This window comes from Felis catus, chromosome A3 (genome assembly GCF_018350175.1).
Source record: "Felis catus isolate Fca126 chromosome A3, F.catus_Fca126_mat1.0, whole genome shotgun sequence".
NCBI classification, from domain to species: Eukaryota; Metazoa; Chordata; class Mammalia; order Carnivora; family Felidae; genus Felis; species Felis catus.
In genome coordinates this window covers 27832473-27848763 of record NC_058370.1, presented here as the reverse complement: position 1 = coordinate 27848763, position 16291 = coordinate 27832473, and the positions used below count along the sequence as shown (strand labels likewise).

General features: G+C 54.4%; 2 protein-coding genes across 4 annotated transcripts in view; one reads left to right on the top strand and one right to left on the bottom strand.

Annotated features, from left to right (window-relative positions):
* Positions 1-9345, bottom strand: part of FAM110A (family with sequence similarity 110 member A) — a 132240-nt gene extending 122895 nt beyond the window's left edge. Inside the window, exon 1 of one of the 3 annotated variants that reach the window (XM_045053785.1) lies at positions 9253-9345. The gene's annotated coding sequence lies outside the window, so the exon portion shown is untranslated. Of the gene's footprint in view, positions 1-3055; positions 3448-8635; positions 9143-9252 lie in introns of those variants that run through there. The other 2 variants (XM_045053783.1, XM_045053784.1) reach the window with 2 other exon arrangements.
* Positions 9346-9495: 150 nt separating this feature from the next.
* SRXN1 (sulfiredoxin 1) lies at positions 9496-15971 on the top strand. The gene is made up of 2 exons (XM_006929901.5): positions 9496-9732; positions 13500-15971. The coding sequence occupies exons 1-2, from the start codon at positions 9511-9513 to the stop codon at positions 13701-13703; spliced, it is 426 nt and encodes a 141-aa protein (XP_006929963.4). The 5' UTR covers positions 9496-9510; the 3' UTR covers positions 13704-15971.
* The last annotated feature ends 320 nt before the right edge of the window (positions 15972-16291 follow it).

The window sequence follows — 16291 nt, the reverse complement described above, 5'->3', positions numbered from 1 at the left end:
CACTCCAGGGGTCCTTTGGCATCCACAAGGTCCCAAGCATCCTCAGTCCTAAATACTCCTCAACAACTGGGGTCGAAAACTCAAAAGATTCCAAGAGCCCGATCAATAGCATGAATGAAGCAGGTTGCTTTGATACATCAGGGAATACTGGAGCCTGTAAACTCACAGGAAAGACTGCGTCTCACCTTAAAGAATTGCAATCGAGTTAACTCTACCTGCCAAACAAATACAACTGTGAGCCAGAGCCAGATTTCTCTCTTGATAGCCGGTTTACAACCCCTTTACGGTTCCCCACTTCATCGGGGGGGGGGAGGGGGAAGGTTCTGGCCAGCCCTACTGATCACACCTGGGCAAGTACATGCATGCAAAAAGGTGGAACTTTGGCTCAGCAGGCAAAGTTACCCCAAAACAGTAAGCTGCCCCCAGGGCCACTCAATTGTCATCAAGGGTGTTCAGGAATGTGTTGAACCGCCCATCCCTCCTCCTTGCCAGCTGCCTTGGTGAGCTTTCAAACTACAAACGTGTCCTCACCTTACCGAAAACCTCCCTGGGGACCACAACACCGTGCCACCTAACTCGAACCCCCAACGTGGACTCACTGAGAGGCAAGGCCATGTGCTTTGAGGGCTGGATGCCAGGCTGCAGGCTGGAACTCAATCTCCCCTGGGGCCAGCTTTTGGGGTCCCTCCTTTTGTGGGCAGTACACTCAACTTTTAGTACTGGTGCCTGTCTGCCTTTCTCTTCACATACCTCTGGACAAGTGGCTATAATCTGAGCAATGTGCTACATGTCTCCAGCAATGACAGCAGTTTGGGGATCGCCCCCCCACACACACACACACAAAATCTCCAAAGGGGCTTTGAGGGGCCCAGGCACCTGTTGCCTTCCCTAACCAGCCACACATAGTCCTCTGTGACTACATACTGCTTCTTTCTTTTTTAAATATTTATTTTTGAGAGACACAGAGCACAAGCAGGGGAGGGGCAGAGCGAGAGGGAAACAACGGAATCCAAAGCAGGCCCCAGGCTCTGAGCTGTCAGCACAGAGCCTGATGTCAGGCTCCAACCCACGGGACCGTGAGCTCATGACCCGAGCCGAAATCAGACGCTCAACTGACTGAGCCCCCCAGGAGCCCCCACACTGCTTCTAACCTGGGGCTGTGTCAGTTACATTTATTTCAGACCCAGGGAACAGAACCCACGCTAGACCCACATTTTACAAACACCTCATTCCCTGTATTAAATCCCCTTGAAGCAGAAAGTGGTTAACACAGCAGGGAGTTGCTGCTGACAGAATTGTTGGAAGGACCAAAGGGGAAGAGCCTTCAGCTGGACCCCCTAGAACATCTCCACAGAACCGGCCCACCAGGGGAGCAGCCACTTCCTCCAAAACCAGACAGGGATATCAGCAGGCTCCCTGGAACTACTGAGTTCAAGAACACAGCACTATCGGTGTGACCCAAGGGTCAGGGGGCCGCTGCCACTGCCTTTAAAACGGTCTCCTGTCTCCCACTGTGCTGGTGGCCCAACACTGGAACACTGTCCCAGAAAACTTAGGGCCTCCATGACCATCTCGCCAGCAGCAAGAGACAAGGCAAGAAGAAAATGGCCCCTGCCCACCTCTGCCATCCGAACTCCGCAGCGGGGCATCTAACGGGCGGAACCTAATTCACTGTCATCATCCTGGCTGCAAGGAAGTCTGAGAATGTAGTTTTTAACTCTCGAGCATGCGACACAGAAGGCGCCCCAGAGGGAGATGGGAATCGATGCTGGCTCCCACTATCTAGATCCCGTCCTTCCCTCCTCGACTGGCAGCCATGCAATTTGGGACCTGACCATCAGCTTAAGGGGTGGTCCTGACCGGATGAAAAGTAATCTCACCCCCTAGGGGCTGATAAATGGGGAGGTGACTCAGTTCTGGCCAGTGAAACTTAAGGAGAGGCTCGCTGGAAGCTTTCAGGAAAGTCCGCTTCTCCCTCTCCTTTAAGAGAAAGGAAGCCAAGTCTCTCTTCTCCCTGGACATGAACGAGGAAGCTTATCATCTCGTGCCCTTGAAGGGAACCAGCCTTAGCCTGAAGCCCACCCCCTGGATGGCAAAGCGGAGAGACGAGAAAAGCCCATATCCCTGATGACACCAGGGAGCGCTGACAAAACGTCCCTGAAGCCCGCTCAGGATGCTGCCTCTGGACGTCGCGGTTTGTGACGGGAGTGTCTTTATTGTTGAAGTCCGTCAGCTCAGGCTTGCCCCGCTGTAGCCCTCAGCGCCTCAACTGGCAGAACAATCCGTTCTGCTTTTCACAGTCCTCTCAGAGGAAGACCTCCGGGGCTCAGCTCTCCGGTCCTCCATCGAGCGACTTTGCAGGTGCTCGTATCTGCACCCAAGGAAGGAAACTCATTTCCTGTCCCTTCTTGTAAGGTTTGTGTCCCTCAGGGTTCTCTCCTAGGCTCTCCTCCTCTCACCGTACCCTCGGGGGGGAAAATGAGCTCATGACACCCATGGCCTCAGTTTCCACCCACAAGCAGATGCGCACATTCACATTCTCAATTCCAACCTCCTCTCTAAGCTGCAAATCCGTATCTGCCTGCAGGCCACCTCCACTCCCAATATCCCAACGGCGCGCAGACCAGCCCGAGTCGGAGGCTGCGGTGTGGTTCTCCTCCAGGGTTCTCCACCTCTGTGGATGGCGCCAGCACCCATCCCAGCTTGCAGCCAAAAGACCCAGAAGTCCCCTCTCCCACCTCTGTCTCCCCTGCCCTAGCATCTAATCTGTCACCAGCTTCCTCTCAAATTTCTCCATCCCCACCCTCGTCCACAGCTACCATCAACTCTTACCTGGACAATGGGACCAGCCTTCTCACTGGCCTCCCTGGATCCATTCTGCCTCCCCCACCTCCCTTCCTCTCCTCACAGCAGCCATAGGGTTCTTTTCAAAAATGCAGCATCTTTACTGATCATGTCACTACCACTCCCCCCACTTCTCTACTTAAAACACTTCAACGACATCCTGGGCGGGGGAGTGGAACGCGCTTAGGGTGGCTTCTGAAGCCTTCCTTACCTGGCCTGGCTCTTCCAGTCAGTCTAGCTGAATCTTCAACCATGTGGCCAGCTGCCTCGCTGCAGCAGTTTTGCTCTCTCCTGCCACAGGGCCTTTGCACAAGCGGTTCTCACCACCAGTGACGTACTCTATCTGAACTGCTGTCACTGCCACCCTCAGGAGTTAAGCCCCTTTTCATCCTTCATCTCCCAGCTGCATTGTCACTTCCTCAGGGGCCACATGCTCTTCATTTAGAGCACTTACCATCAGTACACTTTTCCGTTAATCAGTGTGATTATTTGGTCATTATCTGTCTCCTCCACCAGACTATAAACTTCACGAGACTGAGAATGAAGTGTCTTTTTTGCTCATCATAAAATCCCCTAGGTCTAGCACAATGCCTAGCCGATAGCAGACGAACGACCAGTAATTATTTTTTAATGAACTACATACATTTAAGTCATAATCAATAAAGGCAGCTTCTGCTTTAAAAAAAAAAAAAAAAAAAGTCTCTGTCCCTCATGGCCATGGCTGATTGGCTCAAATGTGGGCATCTGGCTAGAATTTGGAAATTTCCTCTCTCTGCCTCTCTGAGTCATAAGACCTGCTAGCTACTTACCATTATCCCTGCTCGCTTTCCTTAGTAAGAGAACTCCAGTTTTAGCTGAGCACATTGCCACGCTGAATGCAGACTACATATCCCAGCTGCCCTTGCGGCCAGGGGTGGCCGTGAGACCACGTTCTGACCAAGCACGTGCAAGGGAACGTATTATACGGAAGTTCCGAGACAGCCCCCCAAAAAAGGAGGGGGTCATGACCTTTTGCCTTTCCACTTCTCTACCTCCTTCCAGGCTGACACTGGAACATCAATCTTAATCCAGAAGGGCATGGGGCGCCTGGGTGGCGCAGTCGGTTAAGCGTCCGACTTCAGCCAGGTCACGATCTCGCGGTTCGTGAGTTCGAGCCCCGCGTCCGGCTCTGGGCTGATGGCTCGGAGCCTGGAGCCTGTTTCCGATTCTGTGTCTCCCTCTCTCTCTGCCCCTCCCCCGTTCATGCTCTGTCTCTCTCTGTCCCAAAAATAAATAAACGTTGAAAAAAAAATTAAAAAAAAAAAAAAGATGGAGTGGACAGATAGAAAGGGTCTGTGCCCCTAGTGACCACGGGGCCACCAACCCAGCCCCAGATTTCCTATTTCCAGACTCTTTTCCATGCAAGGTTACACTTTTAGTGTTTTAAACCTCTCTCGTCTAAGCCTTCTCTTATCAAAAGGTGGAGGTAATCCCTCTGTCAAGCGAGAGACAGAGAAGACATCTCCGAACCCACTTTTCCCTGAGGCCCGGCTTCACCCCACAGTCAAGGGAGCCAAGTGTCCCCATTTCCATTAAGCTAATTCACACTGGCTTTCGTCACTTGCAAACAAGAATCTTGGCTAACACACTGAGAGACTAGTCTGGAAGTACAAAAGCACGGAGAGACCTTCAAGATCTATTATTAATTTAAAATGTAATCAAACAGCTCATATTTATTGAGCACTTACAGTGTGTTGGGCACTGTTCTAAGGACTTTGCCCACGTCCTCTCTCTTCATTCTTCCAACAGCCTTACAAATTAGGTGACATCATTATGGCCATTTTGCAGGTTAGGAAACTGAGGCACAGACAGGTGACTGACTGGCCCAAGGTCACACATCGAGTAAGAGATGTGTAATTTTAACCCAGGCAACAGGAAGAACTATTGGGGATGACCTATGAAACTGGCCCTTTGCCCTAGTTTTGTGCCCCTCCCCCCACCAGTAGCAGAGCCTGAGATTCAAGTGCAGGCAGTGTCTTTGGGAGGTGATCCTAGGAACCCGGGTGGGCGGGCAAGAGGAATAAGACAGAGAGTGTGTTAGTGAGGTCACTGCTACAACAACAGGCCTGGGTACTGCTGGTGTCTGCAAAGGGTCTGGAAAGTTCCAAATGGTCTGGAACACCTCTCACAATGTGCCCACCCGTGACAATGGAAGGCTGGCTTTTGCCCCCCAGCTCCTGTCCCCAGCAGTGAACACCCTAACGTCTCTGGCATGTGCTGGTGAATGAGCCAAGCTCCCGCAGGGATGGAACATGTAGACGACACAGGGAGCGTGGGCTGGGAAGCTGGCAGTGCTGGGTGAGTCCCGGCTTGCACAGAGCTTCCCCCCACAACTTCAGCTGAAATCCAAGGTGGGCCAAGAGCCCCTGACACTGACACTCAGGCCTTCACTTCCTCCCTTCCTCAGCAACAAACCTCACATCTGTCCAGACATCCACCCATCCCTGAGCCCCTCTGAGTGGCTCAAAGGAGGCTGACCTCAGGGGTGTGGCTGACAGGTCTCCTCTGGGCCAGTCACGGTCACCCCAGTGGGTGACAGGCTCCAGCACCCATGCTTAAGCAGCTCCCACATGGTATGTCTCTGGGGAACATTATTAATGCTGACTCAAGCCAGCCGAACCAGACCCAAGAGAAAGGCTTTGACCCCATCATCGCTGGGGGAGGTTTCTCTCTCTTCTGGACGTGAACTGCTATGGACTGAGTGTGCGTCCCACCCCCCCCCCCGAAATTCATATGTGGAAGCCTGATCTTCAGTACGATGGCATGTGGAGGTGGGGTTTGGGGGCAGGCAGAGTCCTCGTGAATGTGATGTGTGCCCTTGAGGGCAGAGGCTCAGAGAGCTCCCTCGCCCACAACACAGCAAGAAGACAGCAGTCTGTGAACTGGGAAGGGGCTCACCCCTCCTTGATCTCAGACTTCCAGCTCCCAGCACGGTGGGAAATGAGCATTTATTGTTGTAGCCACCCAGTCTACCGTATTTTGGAATAATAGCTAAGTGAGAGCTGAGCTAAGACGTAAGTGAAGAAGGAGCCTGTCCCCATGGGCACCAGCAGTCATTTTGGGACTATGAGAAGCGGTGTACGTGTGAAACTGTCCAAGCCCCCAAGGAGATGCCCCGCAGGCACCGAAGCTGCAGGAGACAGAGGCCAACTTCCTGCCTAAAATAAGAACAGGAAACTCAAGCGTTGCTACGAACGACAATGAGAAGACGGAGAGGAAAACAAGAGAGAGGCAAAGAGACCAAAGCAACATGGCAGGATCCTGTACATAGAAATGGACAAGCGCATTTCGGGGGGGGCGGGGAGAATCTAAAATGTAATGTTCCTCTTATGGCGCCAAAATCCTTTCATCTTCCCAAACATTCAGGAAAGTCCTCTGCATACCCAAACGCCTGGTGTATGAGACCAGAAATGGCCGAAATTTCACATCTTCAGGCCACCCTCAACCAGGGAGGGACAGGAGTCAGTGAGCATATACTCAGCCCCCTGTCCCTCAGAGGGACAGTTCTGATGCACGATGCAGGACACTTCTTCAGAGAGTCCCTAGCAGGGGTGAGCCCTAGTTGCCCACCCAGTTAACCCGCTCATCAGCATATACCCTTTATTGGCATTTCTCCCTTCCCCACTACTTCCTGGCATCGCCTCCTACAGTAGATGTGTGTTCCAAAGATGGCCACAACAACACCTCCCACCCACAAGCTCTTTTAGAACCTTCCTATTCCTTCCATCAAGAGACAGTCTCTGTCCCCTTCCCTTCCCTTGAGCCGGGGTAGAGGGAGGACACTTGTGACAGCTCCTGCAAATAGAACACTGCAGGAAGAATGCTATATGACTTCCAAGACTAGATTGGAAAAGGCCACGAAGTTTCTGCCAGGTTCTCTTAGGACACTCACTCTTAGAAGCCAGCTATGAGGAAGCCCAGGCCCCATGGAGAGGCGCCATGGAGGTGTTCCGGCTGACAGGCAATACCGTCCAACAGATGTGTAAATGAAGTCACCTCCAGATGGTTCCAGCCGGAGCCATCAAGTCACTCCCCGCTGTTGCGTCACCTGGCTGATGGCCCAGACGTTGTAGAGAAGAGACAAGCAGCCCCCACCATGCCCCGTCTGAGTACTTGACCCACAGAATCTGCGAGGATAGCAAAGTGGTGATTTTATGCCACTGAATTTTGGAGCGGTTTGTTCTGCAGCGGTAGTAACTAGAATATTTCCCCAATAGACTACCTGCGCCCAGGCCTTGTCCCGGCGTCTACTTTTGGGAGAATCCAAAATGAAACACAAAGGTACTGTGTAGAGGCCGGCTCTCCAACTTCCGCCAACGAAGCTACGCCAATCGTGGCCATTGGGCATGGGCATGCGATACAACCCTTGCCAAAACCTTAGGGGGAAAAGGCTCCTGGGCAGGGAAGACCAGTAAGGAACGGTTAGTAAAGCTTTCTTCACTCTCAAAAAGAAGCAACGAGGGACGTCCTAAGCTCTACCTTTGTTGTGTAGTGATGTGAACGCTTTCAGCCTTCTGAGGACAAGGGGCAAGTCAAGGATTAAAACCTAGGACACAGAGGACGAAAACCGAAGAACCCGCTGCCCACAGTGGCCACACGGGGCCGATGCAGCGGACGCTTAGGTGAATTCTCACAATCCACACTCGTGACAGCTTTGCGCGACGGGCCGTTCACGAGTTCAGGCCCGTCAGTAACCAGCCCAGGCGGCAGCCTCCCCTCCCCACAGGGCGCACCGTCTCTTGTTTTCTCCAGGCAAGAGGGTGACTCTGCATTTCCCCCGTGCAGAGGCCAACCAGGGGGAGGAGGAGGCAAATCAAACCAGAGAGGCCTGTCTGTCGGTCGCCAGGTCTGAGACCCGCCCCGCCTCCTTGCTTGAGCTCAGGCTGCGACTGCGGCTGTGGAATGTCCTTCCTGCCTGCCTTTTCTTCAGCACTTTGTCTGCGCCAAGTACCTTTCGAAACACTTAGTGTGTTACTCTCATCTACTCTCCTGGCGAGCCAGAGAAGAAACTGAGGCAAGAGAAGGGGAGCTACCCTCCCCCACACACGCCACGTCACACAGTTTACCAGGTGGCAGAGCCACGATTCAAATGTGACCTCAGAGCCTACACCCTAAACTGTCACCTGCTTCTTCCCTCTCCCTCTCCAAGACCAAGCCCTTTTCCAGTCGGAATGCCTCGGCCGCAGGGACCCTTTCCTGATGCTCTCAATCAAATATGGCCTCCCCTTCAGCACTCTGGGTGCTCACGATCGAACCACTTTCCTTGGTTACTGCTGTGTAAACACTGACTTACCCCCCCCCCCACGCTGCCCTCCGTTGGCCATTATCTCTAAGTGTTCCCACGATCTCCTCACAACCATTTTAAAAGAAGAGAACGCTGAGACTCAGAGAGGTTAAGCGACTTGCCTGAGACCACACAGCTAGGTAGTGACCAAATGGGGACCCAAACCCAAGCATATCTGGGCCAAAGTCCTAAGGTTGCCATAGACGGCTGATCAACACCTGGAATTTAAACCAGGAGCCTCTGCTTACCTCCCCCTGGCCTCGGAAAACACTGGGTGCTGAACCCGGACCAGAGGGGAGAGAGGACTTGGAAGGGGAGAGAGTGGGGCTGGCACTCAGCATATCTGGGCCCAAGCCATCACCACCACCCCCTGCAGCCTCGTGTCCACATCCGTAAACAGGTGGCGGTGGCCCTGTAAGTGGCCCCGGGGCTGCAGGCTCGCATGACTTTCGTTTCCAGCTGCCCTACCTTGGAAAAGCAGTGCAATAATTCTGGCCCCAACGCCTACATCGTAGTGGTGCAGCCAGGATGCGATGAGACAGTCCGCGTGTCTGGGGCAGTGCCCACACACTGTCAGCAGCATTCCAGAAGGCTCCTTGTGACAGTTACTTTGGCTGCACAGAGGCAGCCAGCAGGGAAGCACAAAATGCAATCTGGAGGGGCAGCCTGGAGCTGAACCCGGGCTCGGCCTCGTTAACTGGCTCCACGACCTTGGGCAAATCCTTTAAAGCTCGCCGCGCCTCAGTCTACTTATCTGTAGAAGGGGGATAATGGCCACACCTATCTGGCGGGGTTGTTTGGAGGCTTAAATAAGTTAATACACACGCAAAGCGTGCAGAAGAGTGTCTGCCGGCGCCAGCTTTCGTCCTTTGGCTCCTGTCGGTATTAGTATCACCTCCCTGGCCATCCCGGCAAAGGTTCCCACGGGGCCGGGGCAGCCGCGCACTGCGGCGTTTTGCCGACTCATCCTGGCTCCGCAGGTCCGGCCGCCCCCTCGTCCCCGCCCCCGCCCGCCACGAGCCTGAGTCACCCCGGCCGGTGCGTCAGCCGCGCCCCTCCCGCCGCCCCGCGACCTGCAGACTCACCCTGAGTCAGCCCGCCCGGGCGCTTCCACTCCGGGACGCGGCGCGGCGGAGGGGAGGCTGCGGGGCGCCCCCCGGCGGACAGCCCGAGGGCCGCGCGGGCCGCAGCGCGCCGGGAGCGGGGAGCGCGGGGCCGGACCACTGAGGGGCGGGGAGGCACGCTCTCGCCCCGGCGCCCGCCCCCGCCGCCCGCGCGGAGTGGTACGGCCCGGCCGGGGTTAAAGCCCGCGGGAGGCGGCGCGGCGGGCGGGCGGCGGCGCGATGGGGCTGCGAGCCGGAGGAGCGCTGGGCAGGGCGGGGGCCGGGGCCGGGGTCGGCCGGGGGGCCCCTGGGGGCCCCGGGCCGAGCGGCGGCGCGCAGGGCGGCAGCATCCACTCGGGCTGCATCGCCGCGGTGCACAACGTCCCTTTGCGCGTGCTTATCCGGCCACTGCCGTCCGTGCTGGACCCGGCTAAGGTGCAGAGCCTCGTGGACGCGATCCGGGTGAGGCCCCTGGGAGGCCGGCCGGCGGGAGGGTTCCGCAGGAGGGAGGTCGCCCCGGACGCGAGACGGGACCGGTTCCGGGCGCCGCCGGAGCTCAGCATTTGCTGTGTGACCTTGAGCAAGGGGCTGGGCCTCTCTGGGCCTCTGTTTCCTCACTTGGGCCGGCAGGAGATTGGACCAGATAACTAAAATAACGATCGCTGAGTCTATTTATAAAGATAGCACTTGCAGCCCCCGGGAGCTGTTTCTAGCGCTGTATCTAGTCAGGTGGATACTGTTCCTCTTTTACGGACGAGGAAACTGAGGCACCGGAGGCTTTTTTTTTTTTTTTTTTTAAGTAACTTGTCCAAGGTCAAGCACTTTGAAAGTGGCACAGACTGGCCCCGATGCCCCGCAGCATAGCCACCACACTCGCTGGAGTGAAGCCGTGCCGTCACTTTTGGCTGTCACAGTCGGTGGCTCTGGACATGTCATGTCTGCTGGGTGGGCCTTGTTTACACTGGAACTGGGAGAGGACAGGGGTCAGCCCCAGCATTGAGGTGCTCAAGAATGGGGACACGATCCCGGCAGGAACTTTGGGGGAGGGAGGGAAGAGTTGTGTCAGGCTAGGCCTGCATGGCATAGGTCATCTTACCCCATCATACCCTTGCCAGGTGACCTTGTGAGACCCCAAGGCCCCACCAGACACCTCCACAGCTCCTCACAATGGTGTTCAGACCTAGAGTTTGCACTACTGTTCCTTCTACCAGGAGCTGCTTCCCCCCAGATAGCCACAAAACCTGCTCCCTCTCTTGGTTCAGGCCTCAGCCCCCCCTTCTCCACCCTGGCTAACAGAGCCCTGGCTTTCAAGTTCTCCCCTTATAAACCGAAGTATTTCTCCATAACGCACTTCTGTGCGCCTAACTTATACATTTGTTTGTGTTTTATCGTCTGCCTTCCCCACCTCATGCACAGAAGCAGGGGCTCTGTCATATCTTGGCTGTTTCCTCACCACTAGCATGGTGCCGGGCCGTTCGCGAAGGATCTAGCCATGTACTTGCTCTCCCACCCTGGGGCCTTTGCACGGGCTTTGATCCCTGCCAGCACTCGTCCATGTCTACTGTTTCTAATACCTTCTTGCTCTCTAGGTCCCAGTGTTCAGTGTCTTCCCCGATGCCCCCTACTGGGTTAGTGGCCTCCTGTGGGCCCCCAGACACCTGTGTGCCCACCAGCATAGCTCTGATCCCACTGGGTTTTTATGGCCTGTTTAGACACCTGGCTTCCATGCTAGAAGCATATGCTCTGTGAGGGCAAGAACCAAGCCTGTCTTTGCTAACCACATGTATTCCTTTTCTTTGGCAACTGTAACACATTACCAGGAACTTAGTGGCTTAAAACAATACAAATGTATTATTTCATAGTTCTGTAGCTTGAAAGTCCAATATGGGGGGAGGGAGGGCGCTCCTGGGTGGCTCAGTTGGTTAAGCAGCTGGTTGGTTTGGGCTCAGGTCATGACCTCCTGGTTTGTGAGTTTGAGCTCCACGTCGGGCTCCACCCTGACAGTGTGGAGCCTGCTTGGAATCTTCTTTCACTCTCCCTCTGTCTCTGCTCCTCTCCCATTCTCTCTTTCTCTCTCTCTCTCTCTCCCCCCCTCCCTCCCTCCCTCCAAATAAATAAACTTAAAAAATAATAAAAAATATATAAAAGTCCAAAATGGGTCTCGCTGGGCTAAAATCAAGGTGTCGGCGAGGCTGTATTCCTTCTGGAGGCTCTCGGGGAAAATCCCTCTCCTTGCCTTTCCCAGCTTCTAGAGGCCACCCACATCCTTTGGCTCATGGCTTCTTTCCACCATCTTCAAAACCAGCACCATCAGGGGCGCCTGGGTGGCGCAGTCGGTTAAGCGTCCGACTTCAGCCAGGTCACGATCTCGCAGTCCGTGAGTTCGAGCCCCGCGTCAGGCTCTGGGCTGAGGGCTCAGAGCCTGGAGCCTGTTTCCGATTCTGTGTCTCCCTCTCTCTCTGCCCCTCCCCCGTTCATGCTCTGTCTCTCTCTGTCCCAAAAATAAATAAAAAACGTTTAAAAAAAATTTTTTTTTAAAAAACCAGCACCATCAGACCTCCTCTTTTGCCTTTCTCTTCCACTCTCAAGGACGCCAGTGATTACATTCGGCCCATCTGGATAACCCAGAATAATCTCTCCATCTCAGGATCCTTAACTGCATTCCATGCGCAAAGTCCCTTTTGCCTTGTAAGGTAACAACATGTTCACGGGCTCCAGGAATTAGGACATGGACGTCTCGGGGGACTGTGATGCTGCCCGCCCACCATCGTGCCCCCAGCACCTGGCCCACCCAGCACACTCCCCCTCATTAGTGCCCCACTGCCAGGCAGACTGTGCTCTACGCCTCACATGCATCAGCTCTGTGACTGTTCGTCTGCAGCCCTATAGAGCGCCCACTCCCACTTTACAGATGAGGAATGATGCTCCCAGAGGCAAGGCTACTTGCTCTGGGTCCGCCAGCTGCTCAGGGGAGGCTCTGAAATTCAAACTCAGGTTTTTTGGGGTTCCAGAGTCCCAACCTGTAACCCCTGGGCATTACTGCTTACGAATCATTTGTGGAATAAATGTATCAATAAATCTGTCAAATAAGCATAAAAAAAGAGAACCCATGGGCGCTGTCTAATGTGGTCTCCCCACTGTGCCCAGTCCTTCGACCCCACCCCAGGCTCTCCCTACTCACAGGACCACCTGCCCTGCACTGGCTGCTCGGGGCCCTAACAGAAAGTCAACTAAGGTTCTCTTCTTTCTCTTCTCCTTACATTACCCCGTGCATCTCAGATCTGCCCCCATGTCCCAAACCTGTCCTCCTCTCCCTGTCCAGCGTCTTTCGCTGGACGCCTGCTAAGGCCTCACCTCGGTCTCGCCTGCTCTTGACTTTGCCCACCCCGCCGAGCCTGCTCTCATGACAGCTTCCTAGAATGGTCATCAAATCACATCACCCTCCACTGTTTAAAACACTCCAGGGCCTATCCACTGCTCCTAGAAACAGACCTGCCCAGTCTGGCTCCTGCTGACCTTCCTGACCTGTTGTACCCTTGACCTCGTGTCCACTCTGATCACACTGGCCTCCTTGCCCATGCCTCCAACGCGGTGAACTTGTTCTGGCCTTTTGCATTTGCTGTTCCCTCTAAGACGTCCCTGTTTGATAGATGGGACAGCTGAGGCACAGACATTCATTGTCCAAGATCAGTCGGGCCCTGATTCTAAACTATTGCACCTGTCTCTCTTCCCAAGCTGGCTCCTCTGTGTTCGATGTCTGCTCCCTTGTCACCTCAGAGAGGCCCCGTGGCCACCCACGACCTGTGTCACCGTCCTCCTAGCATTCATCACGCCAACACTCACTTTTCCCTTCCATCCGCCCCACGGGACTGGAGCCCCATGAAGGCAGGGGCTGTGTCCGTCCCGTTCTGGCTGTACCTTATTCCCAGAGTCTAGAACAGGGCCCAACAGATCGCGTGTCTGTGGCATAATGATAAACACAAGTGTGTAACAACCTGGTCTGTAGCAGGGGGGAAAGCCTCGTGGCACCGGCTCGTTTCCCTGATGTAAACCACCGTGGCTGATTTTCAAGTTGTCGAGCTGGTGACAGGCAGCTCCCCAAATTGCCGAGTGTTTAACAGTTGGCTCTCACGAGCCAGCGTGAGCACCCTGTAGGAGCTCAACAGCGTCTCCTCTGCAAACCACCAAGTGCTGTGCCGTGTTCACTGACCCTGTACCCTCTTCTCCAGGAGGATCCCGACAGCGTCCCCCCTATCGACGTCCTCTGGATCAAAGGGGCCCAGGGTGGTGACTATTTCTACTCCTTTGGCGGCTGCCATCGCTACGCAGCCTACCGGCAGCTGCAGCGAGAGACCATCCCCGCCAAGCTCGTCCAGTCCACCCTCTCGGACCTCAGGGTGTACCTGGGCGCTTCCACGCCGGACTTACAATAGCAGCCGCCGTGGCCCCTGCCAACCCTGCGAAGGCCCCAGAAGACACACTTGGCCTCCAGCGGGCTGGGCCATGCAGAAAGCGTACAGGGGTGCCTCTCCGTGCCTGAGGGGGAGGTCTGACTCTGAGCACCTGTTCCACTCGCCGCAAGGCCTGGGACTCCTTCCCGAACAGCGTGGGAGCCCCAGATCCCGCTGCTGTGGAAATGGGGTCCTATCTTTGACCTCAAGGTATTTTTGAGAGAATGGGATGGAAAAGAAGATGGGTTTGGAGAGCTACAGACTCCTGGCTCCGGAGTCCCAAGGACAAGGATCCTTCTGCATTGTTGTCTGTGTATTTCCCAGTATGCGGGATACATTCGGCTGCAAGTAGACGAAAGCCTAGGCTGCAGTGGTTTCAACAAAGAGAGGTTCGTCCACATAGCATGAATTCTGGAGACAGGCGGTATGGGTGCAGGACCCCAGAGAAGGTAGAGCTCACATCTCTGTGATTCTTTTTGGCCTCTCCCTTACTGCTTGTTACTTCATGGTCCAAGATGGCAGCTGTACCTCCAGGAATCATGGCTGCGTTCGAAGAAGAAAGGTGCGGGGGAGGAGGAAGGGCCAAGCCCACTCTCAACTTCTATCATAAAGCCAAACCTTTTTCGGAGGCCTATTTCCTGTTCTGTCCCCCTGCATCTTTCCATTAGGTCTCCTTGGCCCAAACCGGCTACCATTCCCACCCCTGGCTGCAAAGAAAGTTTAGATGGCAGGGGACAGAACTCTCATATTGAGGAGACCCTTCATATCCCATCTCCTGGGACTGGCGCACTGTTTCCTGAAATAAAGTTGGAATCCCATTACCAAGAGAGAAATGAGGAGTTGTGTATCAGTTAGTCTTTGCCGTGTAACAAACCATCCCCAAACTTGACAGCTAAAAGCACATCATTCATTTGCCTGTAGTTCTGTGGGTTTGCAGGTCAGGCTGGGCACATGTCAACAGTTCTGGTCTTGCCCAGGGTCACTCCTGAGGCTGCATGCCGTCAGCTGTTAACCTTGGATGGGGCTGGATGGTCTAAGATAGCCCTATTCACTTGTCGGGCATTTGGCAGGCTATTGCCTGGTTGACTTAGTCCTCCCCCGTGTGGTCTCTCCAGCAGGTCAGCTCAGGCTTATTTAGATGGCTTCAGAGTGTCAAGAGAGTGAGTGAAGCTAAAAGGCTTCTTGGGTTCTAGGCCCAGAATTGGTAAGACATCACTTCTGCAAAGTTCTTTTGGTCAGAGCAAATCATATGACTGGCCTGGATTCGAGGAGTGGCAAAACAGACTACACCTCTTACTGGGAGAAACTGCAAAGAATTGGCGGCATTTTTCATCAGTCACAAATGGCTGTGCGGGGGCAAATAACTGTTTCTTTCTGCACAGGGCCTTGATCTGCCCAAGCCAGGGTTAATTACCAACACGTTGTCCCGGCCCTTCAATCTAGGGGAAGAAGCAATGGGGCAGGGTTGGACCTCTCCCAGGGCTGGGCCTGCTCTCATAGAGGCATCCCAGGGTCTGAGATGGCTGTTGGAGGTAGGCCAGGTGGGACATTCCAAAGGGACTTCTGAAAATAAGAGTCCTGGGTGAAAGGAAGAGGGGCAGGAAGGGTGCGGAGTGAGGCAGGCTTTGCTCTCATCACCCTTCTGGGGTGACCTGAGGTCACCAGGTGTTTTCCAGTCTCAGTTTCCCCAGCTCAGTAACAAAGACAACTGCTCTCCCACCCATTCTCTGTCCCAGGGAAAGATGACTGAGGTGACCAGTTGAAACTGAAAACGAGGGGTGCCTGGGTGGCGCAGTCGGTTAAGCGTCCGACTTCAGCCGGGTCACGATCTCGCGGTCCGTGAGTTCGAGCCCCGCGTCGGGCTCTGGGCTGATGGCTCGGAGCCTGGAGCCTGTTTCCGATTCTGTGTCTCCCTCTCTCTCTGCCCCTCCCCCGTTCATGCTCTGTCTCTCTCTGTCCCAAAAATAAATAAAAACGTTGAAAAAAAAAAAAACTGAAAATGAATGTAGTCCTAAATGGAGTGTGACATCCTAGAACAAAAAAAGGACAGTGGTTGGAGCTCTAAGGTCAGGATTTTACTCACTAATAACCTGCCAATGTCAGTCTCTTAGTTTTGACAAATGTACATGGAAAATGGAAGATGATGAGGGAGGGGAGGCCGGGTACAGAGTATATAGCAACTCTTGGCTATCTTTGCAACTTTTATGTAAACCAAAAAACATTCCCAAATAAAAGCTTGTTTAATGAAAACGAGGGGGTATAGTTACTTCGGACCGCCGGCTTAGGTTCTCAAACAGGTTTTCTAAAACACGGATCGCTGGGCCCCACCCCCGGAGTTTCTGACTTGGTAGGTCTGGAGTGGGACCAGCGGATTTGCTTTTCTAACAAATTCCCAGGTGCTGCTGGTGCTGCCATTCGGGGACCTCAGGCTGAGACCACTGATCTAGACTGAGTCAATTCTCTGACACCCCCCCTCCACACACGTTGGGCTGGGTCCCGGACCCCGTGTTACGGGATCAGCTTGTGACACTGGGCAAGCCCTTCCTTGGGAACTTTTTCCAAGCTGTCAA